General features: G+C 36.3%; 1 protein-coding gene across 1 annotated transcript in view; it reads left to right on the top strand.

The window, feature by feature from the left end:
• The window catches only part of MAN1A1 (mannosidase alpha class 1A member 1), a 166,509-nt gene that overhangs the window by 56,882 nt on the left and 96,908 nt on the right, over positions 1–12,719 (top strand). Inside the window, exon 4 of the mRNA XM_059400633.1 lies at positions 2,506–2,586. Coding sequence (XP_059256616.1) covers positions 2,506–2,586 — 81 coding nt within the window. The remainder of the gene's footprint in view (positions 1–2,505; positions 2,587–12,719) is intronic.

Here is a 12,719-nt window from a genome sequence, read left to right as displayed (position 1 = left end):
CCCTGCTCGGCAGGAACCCTGTTTCTACCTCTCCATCTGCTACTCTCCCTGCTTGTGCTCTCATTCTCTCTCTCTCAAATAAATAAATAAAATCTTTAAAACAAAGAAAACAAACTGAAAAACACAAGTAAAAATAGAGAGTGATATAATTTGAGGGTTTAAATTCATTAGATTTTATTATAAGACATTGTTGCCTTTAGACATAAGAAATACAGCTGTGTGAACTAAAATAATTTAATGAATTCCCTTCCTTTTTCCGTATCAGTAATCTTGCGGGATATAAAAGCTTTTACCAATATTTATACAATGTTCATTCAGAACGATACATTCATTGATAAATTACAGCTTATAGAGTGTTTGTAGTCAAATTATATCAGGTACATGTTGCAAATTATGAAGTACTGCTAAACAAATTCACCAAAGAGTCTTACATTATGATTCTTTTAACTCTGACCCAGTAATTCTCTTTCCTTTTCTTTTTTTTTAAGATCTGTTTATTTATTTGAGAGAGAGAGAGGGATGAGAGGCAGAGGGAGAGGGAGGGAATCCTCACAGCTTGAGGTGGCTTGATCCCAGGACCCTGAGATCATGGCCTGAGCCAAAACAAAGAGTTAGCCACTTAACAGACTGAGCCTCCTAGGTACCCTGTAATTCTGCATCCTGAGTTGTTTTCATAGTCTTCCTTTTGCAGGAAATTTTTTGGAAAAACTTAATCTAAGCAATTACCTACCTTTAATTTTTAGATCCTTATAACTTTTTAGAGAGAGCATGTGGAAATTAAATGAAAATATTTGTCCATTTTTCTTTTCCACTATTGCTTCTTCCCACTAAAGTAAACTTCCATGAGTTTGGGGACCCTGTCAGTCTTCATTACCATGACCCTCGAGCCTATGACAGTGCCTGGAACATGGTAGTTGCTTCATAAGTATTTGTTAAAGGGAATAATATCTTGGATGATTTTAACTAAGCTCATCTGTGGGGCACGTGGGTGGCTCAGTGGGTTAAGCCTCTGCCTTAGGCTCAGGTCATGATCTCAGGGTCCTGGGATCGAGCCCCCCATCAGGCTCTCTGCTCAGCGGGGAGCCTGCTATCCCCCACCCCACCTTTCTCTCTGCCTGCTTATGATCTCTGTCTGTCAAATAAATAAATAAAATCTTTATTTAAAAAAAAAAAAACTAATCTCATCTGTCAGATATTGACTCCATATAGTATAGTTTTCTGTAAACCCCTGTGATTATCAGTGAATGGTTTGACCTTACACAAAAGTGAACAACTACTCAGTAGTCCAGTCAACAGGAAAGGAAGCTAACTGTGGATTGAAGTGTATCTTACACCTTTGATAGATTAGCTGTGTTAAATTTTTTAGTAACAGCATGTCAAGTATTATAAAATAATACAAGTATTTGTAGTAGTTGCTGATTATATGCCACAGTTATATGACCATTAGTAGAGACATGGTGCATTACAATGTGAGGTGATTAAGGAGTCAGGTTAGTGGAGCCATGGGTCAGGAATCAGAGTACTCCTGTCAAATTCTGACTCAACCACTTGTTAGTTGTCTGATGTTACAGTAATTGCTGTCTCAGTTTCCCCATTTGTATAATGAACATGAGACTAGTAATTATTTCACAGGGTTGGTGTGAAGATTAAAGGACATAGTCCATGTAAAGAGATTAGTGCATGATCTGACACACTGTGAATAATAAAATCAAACTCATTTATGCAGATGAAATTTCTGCTCAGAAATTTGCTCAGAAATGTAACCAGGGGCTCCTGGGTTGCTCAGTGGGTTAAAGCCTCTGCCTTCGGCTCGGGTCATGATCCCAGGGTCCTGGGATTGAGCCCCACGTCAGGCTCCCTGCTCAGCAGGGAGCCTGCTTCCCTTCCTCTCTCTCTGCCTGCCTCTCTGCCTACTTGTGGTCTCTGTCTATCAAATAAATAAATAAAAATCTTAAAAAAAAAAGAAACATGACCATCCTCAGCCACAGGCAGGAATTTGGGAACCAGCACCTGGAACCCAGGTCCCTCCAACTTCAAATTCTATTTGCATTCTAGCTGTGCTGCTTTATCATGATGTGAGAAGAATGCTAGAATCATGTTCAACGACCAGCCAAAGTACAGAGTCTGAATGGCCTTTCAGGAAGAAAAAGCAGGCAAATGAATAAAATAAAAGGACAACACAGAATAGGAAAATAAAATATCCTGGCCTGTGGCATCTGCACAAATAGAGAATACTAAGTAGTATATCTTGTTGTTGAACAGAGGGAGGAAATAATTTTATAAATATTTTATAATTGTTATTTTAAAAGTCAAAATTATTTCATCTATTTACATATATTTTGACACTGTTAAAAGACAGAACTTTTTCTCTTGTATATAAATTGCTCCAGGCAAGCATATAAGAGTGAGCAAAATTTAAATATTTGGTCTACTTTATCATGATGGTATTTTTCTCAATTGTGTACCATCATTTATGTATGAACCTCCTTTATTTTGTTTCCACAGAATGCTGAAGTCTCTGTTTTTGAAGTAAATATACGCTTTGTTGGTGGGCTACTCTCAGCCTACTATCTGTCTGGAGAAGAGGTAAGATGAAACTGTAAAATTTTATTTTAGTGGGAAAATTTGTTTTTTGTGGTATCTGTTCTCATATTTCAATGTGTCTCTAGCATACACTGAATTTAGTGTAATATATACTTATTTAATGAGTACACTGGGCAAGTTGGGCACAACGTGTTCTGAGGATATGGTAAGCAATGCCTTTTTTTTTTTAATTTATTTTTTATTTATTTTCAGCATAGCAATATTCATTATTTTTGCACCACATTCAGTGCTCCATGCAATCCGTGCCCTCTATAATACCCACCACCTGGTACCCTTTAAAAACCCTGGGTCCGTTCTGTTAGGTGTGATGTGATTATAACTATAAATTAGATATGCCTGTACACAAAGAGGTTTAGTGCAGTGGCAGGCTTGTGGATGAGTTCTTTTTCTTTAAAAATTATTTTAAGCTTAGCTTAATAAAAACCTTTTTAAAGGTGGAGTAGGTTGACAAGCGAGATCTGAAAATTACAGTGAGGGGGTAAGTGAGGTACTCAGCCTTCTAGTGAGAAGTCCTGTAGGCCAGTGTCCCTGTGTAATGTGCTTTCGAGCTCTTCCTAGAATGAGGCTTAATTAATTGTCTGCTCAGAAGAAAGCAGGAATTTTTAATTTAGCTTCCTTTTATTGATAGATTAAGAAAGGATTTTTGTATCATGCTTATAAAGAGCACAGATGCTATTTTCTTGAAAGGTTTTGGACAACTTTATGAATATCCTAAGTGTCCACTAAGATTGTTGGAAAGGACTTCACCTTTAATGTTGAGAGTATTAAAAGCTGACGTCAAGGAAAAATAGTCACATATTTCAATTGAATGTCAATCAGATTTGTGTGAGCCTCAGCGTTCTGGCCGGGGGAAGAGTGGGTCTTACCTAGTGTAGTATTTCATGTATTTCAATGCTCCTTCAAAACCGATTTAAGCAGAGCAATAAATGTTTAATGAGAAAAGCTGCTTTACTTTGTTCCTGTCTCCCGGGTACTTTCCTAGCCATAACAAAACAGCCTGCACAACCTGAATGTTCTCTCAGTCCTTAGATTTTATTCTACCATAGATATTTTCAAAGTATATAAATGACTCTATATTCACCCATATCGGTCCTATTTAAGTGTTAAGTTCTTTTCTTCATTATGGATTCTGTCACCTTGTCAGCCAGAGTAATGAGACGTTCTGGCACATTTTTCCTCTTCTTCCCTTTCTCCAGGCCCACATCACTTCATTTGTTCAGTTTGGTTTAGGATGTTCCAAGCCTTGAGCCAGGGAATCCATATTTTTACAAAGTGATATTGAAAATTAATGTTATTTTAGTTAGCAACTTTCTGCTCTTAGAATATTTGTCTTTGAGTATCCAGTGCCTGGTATTCTCACTCTTTTTGACATACTTAGGATGAACTTGGTTTTAATTTTCTTCAACATTTATATGGAGGTGAGATGATTTGGAGAAAATAAGAACTGCATTCTTCTATATCTGGGCTCAGATAGGATAATTGAGCATACAAAGAAAAACAAGTAACATTTCTTTTAAATATGCATCATGTTTAGTTAAGATATTTTTTCACTTGTAATGGTGTCTTAAGTTTATATATATCCATTACAAGTGAAAAAATATCCTAATTAAACATGATATCTGTGGGTTTACATATAAACCCATGATATCTGTGGTTTTATATAAATTATATAAATATACCCACAGATATTTTGCCTATAGATAAAATCATTTGGCTCACATTTTGTAAAGGTACTTTTTTATTCCATATATAGCCAACTTTAGCAAACAAAGTACTACAAAGAACACCTCCATTAAAAATATTTATTCTTTTAGTGTAATTTTTGGTCCTTATCCCCATACAAAGCATAGTTTTTATTACGTCAAGACTTTCTGTATTGTAATTTATAAATATTACTTAAGGTATTTCCATTCTCACTTAATTTTCTGTTTCTCTAGAATATACTTTTAGTTCATAAAGATTCATCTATTCAGCATAGTTTTTGCATGACCCGTCCCTAAGTGTTGGGTAGTTGGGTTTTTTCCAGTTCCTGTATTTTGGATGAGGTAGCTATAATCAGTAGATTAATATTTTATTCTCTTAAGTGGGATTGCTGGGTAAGAAGTGGTTAGTACTAGTCTGTTTTCTGATCATTTTGTCCTTTTTCCTCTCAGTTACCTCATCACTGACAGTTTCTGACCAGTGCACTCAGGGAAGTTGACTATCAGGAATGTGGTCAAGAAAAGCTATTTTATCCCAAGTCTGTACTTGAGCTGTTTATCTCCCTATCCAAATGGAAAAAAAAAAAAAATTGAACATTCATTAATAGAAAGAACATCAACATAGCCAAATTATGAATTACTTGGTCTCAGATTGTTGATAAAATTCTATTCTATACATTTTTATGTAAATCAAGATATTTACTAAGACAGTCTAGGCAAATTTATCTTCCTAGATTATCTGATAGAGGGGCTACTAAGTCACTGTAATTTGACATTCTCTTAATTGCTTAGGCTCAGGAGTATTTTGAGAACATCATATAAGTCACCATCAGAACTAGATAGCTCCACATTGATATAAGTTCAAAATTCTTAAATTGAATTATTGCAAAAACAGAAGAGAAGAGGAATACCATTGGTTTGTGTTACATTCTTCAGGGAAACTACAATTAGAAGCACTCAGGAGTAATCAAGAATGCCAATGGAACTGTAAACCCTACCAAAATTACAATGGTAACATGACATACCTGTTGATAAGTAGTTTGACTGTAGGGACATATTCAAAAAATTTTAAAACACCCTAGCTCATTTAAAATATTTGGTAGTGCCATTAAAAATAGTCGGTCACGGGTTTTCAGTCTATATAAGAAATGCAAACAATCACAAGAATTACAAACAGGATAGTTATAAGATGAATACTAAATAGGAATGATCAGTATTAAACAGAAGTAAAAGAGGTAGTATTTCTCTACTACAAACTCAAGGGAAACTAAAGTCCTCATTGGAGACAGTAAATAGCAGTAGAATATCATTACCCAAAATATGTTCTACAGAGCACATATACAGTCTCTTTAGATACTTCAGGATAAGTCTATATCCATATATGTACTAAAAATAAATTCAGAAAAAGCTACATCTTATGTTCTGTCCTAGAAATTCACAATGTACAGAAAAAGAAACTAACTGAATTTTATTTATTCCTCTGTTTAACATGCTTCCTTAACTATAAACTTCCTCCTTTTTCCTTAATGTAAAATTTGCTAATTCTGAGTTACAAATACTGTTTCCCAGAACAAATTTTGAGAAACCTCACTGTAGAATAAGAGTAACCTAAGCAAAAATGATAATTGAAAATTGGCAAACTCAAAACAAGACATTACAAGAGAAGAAGATACATGTTTAAAGTAGCATGTATGAATATACCACATATTATTTGTTTTACAGTAGAAACCAATGACTTTATTCAGAAGAAAGTTAATTTAATAGGATATGGTAATGCCACATCCTCCTAGTGAGGGCTGAAAAACAAGTTAGAAGTAAGCTCAATAATCACTCTGGGGCATCCTAGAATTGATAAACATGCCCTGTTTTTTCCTACCTTTGTCAAGACACAAAGGCCCAGGAGAAAGAAATCAATTGGCAGTTTGGTTTACATGTGGCCCCTTAAGGATCTTGGGGAAAGAAAGAGAGGACATGATAGAAGTCTTCTATAGGGTTTGAATTCAGTATCCTTTGAACAGGAGTTCAGTATTCCTGAACAGGAGACTGAGGCCTTATTAGAAGAGTGAGAAGAATAAATGTTTGGAAGCCAAAAAGAGACACAGTATCACTACGGTGAGTAAGGATGTCAGAGGAAACAAGCCATATGGAAACTGATAATTTAATAATATACTTGAAAACACTTTTCCTGATTTAGAAAACTACTTTATTGTATAAATTAAGAAAGAACGTTTGGAACTACTAAGGTATTTACTCCTCAGGGGAGACATTTGTCTAGTATGTTTTATATAGGTGAACTGGAAAAATAAGACACCAACTACTGGATGCTAAAACAATTGAAGAACTAGCTTTCAATGCAAAAAGGTAGCCAAGACATTGATCTAGCACTGGGGAAATACACATAATGGATTCTTATATTAGATCAGGTAACTCTGCCAGGTTATCTTTCATTTCAAGGGAGCAAGAGTATTTTCCCCCAAATTCACCAAAAGAAATCCATTGCTCCATACACAAGTACCAAAGATGGCTGAATAGCTTCCTGCAAAGAGAAGTAGCTAATGCCACCAAGTTTAGGAATATCAAGGGAAAAACCATACAGGAAGGGGGTAGGATTATGGAGTGGAGAAGAGAGAAGTAAGATGGAGAATGTGAGTTTATTGGTGGAAAGATTTACTGTTTTCTCATAATAGGTTTCAGATATTTGGGCTATTTAGGGGGCTAGCCGTCAATTTTATAGAGAGTATTTAGTGATGAATAATTATAAAAGTGTTTAGAAAGCCTTTAGAAAATCAGGATGCATTAATGGGGTTCCCTTTCAAACTGCATCGGCCACCATCCATAACAATAAAGTCATCTTCCAGACCATCCACCTGTCTGTCTCCTGTCTTATTCTGCAAGGAAATTAAAGTGACTTACCAGAAATGTGCATAATACGCACAGAGCTGTTGAAAACAAAGAATAAAGTCAGACTATATTTTTTAAATTTAAGTTTTTATTTTAATTCTAGTTCGTTAACATACAGTGTTATATTAGTTTCAGGTATACAGTACAGTAATTGAATAGTTCCATATATCATCTGGGTTTAGATGGAGTCCCTCATCCCCATCATTTATTTCACACATTCCCCCCACCCATCTCCCCTCTGGTAACCATCACTTTGTTCCCTATAATTAAGAGTCTGTTTCTTGCTTTCTCTCTCTCTCTCTCTCTCTCTTTCTCTCTTTTCCATTTTTGTTTTGTTTTGTTTTCTCAAATTCTACATATGAATAAAATCATACAGTATTTGTCTTTCCCTGACTGATAAAGTCAGAGAACATTAGAGTCACAGGTAAGATTAACAAACATCTGGTATAGACAAGTAGGCTTTGGGAAGAAATTTGTCTTTGGGTTTCCTAGCAGCCAGAGCAAAAAAGGGGTGAAAATTAATAGTAATTTGGTTTCCTTTTTATAATGAACACTAAAAATTGGATAACATAAAATTACCCATAAATAATATCACCTTATACATACTAAATTTTCCATAAAATGTAGAACTATCTTGTATGGACAGGGAAAAAAACAAAAACAGATCCACCAGAAATGCATTAATACTCTTCTCCCCAAATCCTGCCTATAAAAATCAGGGTCAGATTTATCATCCTCTCTGACAAGTATTTTAATTATGGACTCTAATAAAGTTGATTGGAATCCAGAAACAAAAGATATCAATAGAGAGCATAATTACAAATACACACACACAAAGATTTAAAAGACATGATCATAGTACCCTAAAAGCAAAATATAGTAAGCCTAGGGGTGCCTGGGTGGCTCAGTCAATTAAGCATGGGACTTTTGACAGCCTCAGGTCAGGATTGCAGGGTTGTGGGATTGAACCCCCCAGTGCGGAGTCTGCTGTTAAGATACTCTCCCTCCCCTTCTGCCTCTCGCCCTGCTCATGCTTTCTCTGTCTCTCTAAAATAAATAAATAAAATCTTTAAAAGAAATTAAGCCTATAAAATGAATACATGACAGATTTGAGCAATGTAGTTAAAAAGGAGGCTTGAAATAATGGCATAATGAAATAGAAAAATTAGGTAACCAAATCCTTGATCAATATTTATTATCTGTTATAGACAATGAAAATTTTTAATAAAATTTATTTATAATGCCATAATCAAAATATAACACTGGGCATAAATGATACACATATTTAAAATAGTGAAACTCCTTGAAATTTTTTAACTAATCTCTTAAATAACTGGACCAAGGAGTGAATCTATAATATTAAGATAGACTACTCAACCAACAACTGAAGTATAAGCATCCCTTTAAATTCTGTGGAATGTGTTTCTTAAAGAAATACATTATTTTAAATGTCTATATTATGAAAAAATTACCATGTGGTTAACTGAATCTGTATAATTAAAAGAAAACATGAAAGAGAAGTAAAAATTAAGAACATTAAATGCATTGTAAAATGAGAAAGGGCTAGATTTATAAAACTTTTTCACTGTTCTTTTCATCAATATTCTCTTTTTTGTGGGGTGGGGGCAGAGAGAGAAGTAGAGAAAGAATCTCAAGCAGACTCCGTGCTAAGCACAGAGCCCAGTCAGGGGCTCAGTCTCAAGACCCTGAGATCATGACCTGAGCCAAAATCAAGAGTCAGGAGCTTTACTCACTGAACCACCCAGGCATCAGTATTCTTACCAAGAATAATTGTCTGGGAAAGAACCACTTTGGATGAGGTGGTTAGAGGGGCTCCATCGGCAGGAAAGCTCCCGTGTGTGTGTGTGTGTGTGTGTGTGTGTGTGTGCGTGTGCACTTGCGCTCACAGAGCAGCGCACTGACATGGCCCTGAGATTGGACAGCTGTGCAGGTAAAACGGAGTCACAACCTGAGAGAAGTCACTCTGCAGTGATGCATTCTGGCCACGTGCTGCACAGTGTTCTCCTGAGACATACCTGAGACTAAAAACACCTCAAATCCCTGCCCTGTGGATTTGAGTTTCTGGTGAGCAGATTAACTCTCATAAACCCAAAGTGGGAAACTTGGATAGACCTGTAAGAAAAAAGGTTGGTGTTTTGGTTTGTTAGTTTTGTTTTGCTGTAATAGGATGAGAAGGCAGAAAACTGGCTTATGGCTATCCACATGACCCGACCATGTCTCTGGCATTCTAGCCCTTCAGCCAGTTCTGCACCTTAACCCCAAACAGTCTTATAATCATGCCACACTGCCCTTCTCGCCGACCGCCACTGGTCCCTGGGCCTTTATAAATTGAGTCTTTTTGATGTGACCTACAAAGGACGCCAAATAACCCAGACTCAGCTTACCTTTTTGGTTTTGTTCCTTATGCCTCACACACCTGCCTCTCTAACAACAACGTGAATTTTTTTCCCCTAAAACTCTCCAAGCACATCTGTGTGGTTTTTATATCCACATTTGCTCTCCCTAGAATGACTTTCACCTGCTCCCCCCACCCCAACCTAGACAGCACCTGCAGTGAGGCCCTCCCTGACTGTCTGCTCAGGCTGGCTCCACTCCTGCACGGGGAGGCCAGGGACTTCCTTCCCTGCATTCTCTGCATAGGCTATTACCATGCTTTGTTTATGACCTTGTTACTTCTTCATCACCCCTTTCCCCAGGAGAATTTGTATAACTCAAAAATAAGGATTAGATTTCTGCTGTTTTTATAGCCCTTTGCTTAGCACTGTATGCCTTGAGCCGGAAAATATTTAGTAAATGTTTGTGACTAAACCTTTATGAGGCTTTCTGTGACCTCTGTTTTTTAAAACCCCAGCAGAAAAGTCTCCTGCCTTTTAAAGCAAAATCTGTACATTGACAACACAAATGAGCAAATGGCCTGGAAGACTGAGGTAGTGTGTGGAGACAAAAAAAAAATGTATATATAACAAGGGGACTAAAAATATGCACAATCTTTAATCCCCGGGTAAGCCCCTTACAACTCTACCCCCCACTCCCCACCTCAAACCACCCCCCCACTAACCCCAGCAGAACACCTTACTTTTTTTAATCTATTCTATAAATGCTGGTTCTGTAAAGGAGAAAGTTTTGAAAACCAGAGAGCTAGAGACAATATCAAAATTTAATTAATTGCCAAATATTATTGGTCATTTATAGTGGACCTTTTCTTTCTTTTTTTTTTTTTTTTTGAGGGAGGGAGGGGCAAAGGGAGAGACACAGAGAAAATTTTGACCAGGCTCTACACACAGCATCAGGCTCTGATTTTATGGCCTGAGATCATCATGACCTGAGCCAAAATCAAGAGTCCGCCGCTCAACAGACTGAGCCAACCAGGCGCCCCTGTAGCGGACATTTTAAATAGAATTGAAGTTGGAGTATTTTGTGAAATTTTAAATCTAAGAAGAAATTATAAAAGGTAAATGGGAAAGGGATGATATAATGTATATTTGCTTAGTTTGAGGAAACTATTCAGCTAAAACTTTCTTAGCCATTTAATGGTACATGTATGCTACTTTCCTGAAAAAGAACAATTTTAATCATATTTACTAAATGATATTGATTGTCTCCTTATGTTATTTTGTACTAATGTGTTTGACCCTATGATTTCTTAAAAGTTTAAATTGATCCTTACATGTACTTCAGGTATTAAATTTACTATTTAGCATTTACTATTGAAATTTTTATAAAAGAAAGGAATATGATATACTGAATCAATATTTTTACTTAAAAAGTTTCAAAGTCACACTAGATTATAGTAATTTTGCTTATTAAGTTTCTGTGGTTAATGAGTTCCAACTGTCTCTCATTGAATATATGATTAGAAGTTTAATTTGTACTTTAAAAGAAATTTAGGAATATATGTGGCTGATTATAAATAATATATATTTTAGTCAAATGAAATGACTTTTTTGTCCTGGAATGAATTACTAAAATCACATCTACTCCTTAACTCAGGTTTGCTATATATGTTTCTCTACTTATGAAAATCTATACTGTATTTATAATTGTTTTCAAAAGCATAGAAGTTTTATCTGCTCTAAGAACTTTATCTCTACAATTCAGAAAAGGAATTCTACAGTTTGCTAATAATTCTAGCTCTAAAACTTTTTCATGCTAATGTATAAATGGCAGAAGCTGGTCTGATTTCTGTCTGATTATAAACCAAGCAAGAGTGCTTGGCTCCCCAAGCAAAGGGAAAGTCAGAAAATTAATTTGTTTCTTTCTTTTATTTTTTATTTTTTAAGTAAACTCTGCCTCTAGTTTGGGGCTCGAGCCCACAATGCCAAGATCAAGAGTTGCATGCTCTACCAGCTGAGCCAGACAGGCATCCCAACTTGTTTCTTAATGAAATATTTATATCCCTTTTAGTTTAGCACAGTGCTTTGCACATAGTAAGCAAACTATAAATTCACATTGGCAAGTGTAAACCTAGCTTAGGATGTAGGGACAACCTCAAAATCTCAGTGATTTAAGATAATATGCTCCGTACATTCTATATGTTCCACCCACACCACGTGCTCTGCCCATGACTCTCAACATCATCCATCCAGAGCCCAGCTGGTGGAGCAGCTGCCGCCCGAGTCATTTCCATTTGCCACGATGGGAGTCATGGAGTTGGAGGGCGGGGATGGAAAAAGAGAATCTAGTAAATGCACACTGGCTTGTAGTGTATATGTCAGAAGGACACCGGTTACTTCAGCCCACATCCCATTGACCAGAAAAAGTCACATGGCCACTGTAACTTAAGAGGTTGGAGGAGGAGATGCATTGTACCACCATATCCCTGGGAGGAAAAGTTGGTGGACAGTGTTAAAGACTGCCACACAGGTTAAAAATATATATATACCCTTCCCAACCACCAGGAGTAGCTAAAGATAGGAATTTGTGAGGAGAGAGGAAATTTTCCAAGAATCTCCAAACTGGAATCTATTTGTACCATGACGTACCTTGGTACCTATAGCACCAAGGTAGTAAGTGAGTGGAGTGTTGTGTCTCAGGATAGAAATATTAGTCTTCAGTAGCTTTTCAAGTGAAAGACTACTCCTTCAGCACATGCTACTAAGATCATATGTTTCTCCAAGAAATACCTTCTAATCTAGACTTCTCCCCTAATTTTCCAAATTTTAAACAGTAAAGTTGACAGACATAAGCTACCCTATACAAAAGGAATGCTTGTCGCCACCATTGCTGTTGTCTGATGTAGGAGTTAATCGTTTCTTTTTGGCAGCATTGTGTTGATCAGACACTGAGGACTTGGTGCTTCTCCTTCGACCACTTTCTTTTTGATTTAAGTGTTCCTCAGGCCAGTCATTTCTCATTTTACAAAAGTCTAATGAAAGAGATGAAGTAATATATTTATTTTGAATCATTTCATAATTCACAGTGTCTGTTAAAACCAATACTCCAAATCATTTTTTTGCTGTCTGAATCCTATTCATGTGGATTTCTAAGACTAAA

Source organism: Mustela nigripes, chromosome 5, assembly GCF_022355385.1.
Source record: "Mustela nigripes isolate SB6536 chromosome 5, MUSNIG.SB6536, whole genome shotgun sequence".
Lineage (NCBI taxonomy): Eukaryota > Metazoa > Chordata > Mammalia > Carnivora > Mustelidae > Mustela > Mustela nigripes.
This window is presented reverse-complemented; position numbering and strand designations above follow the sequence as displayed.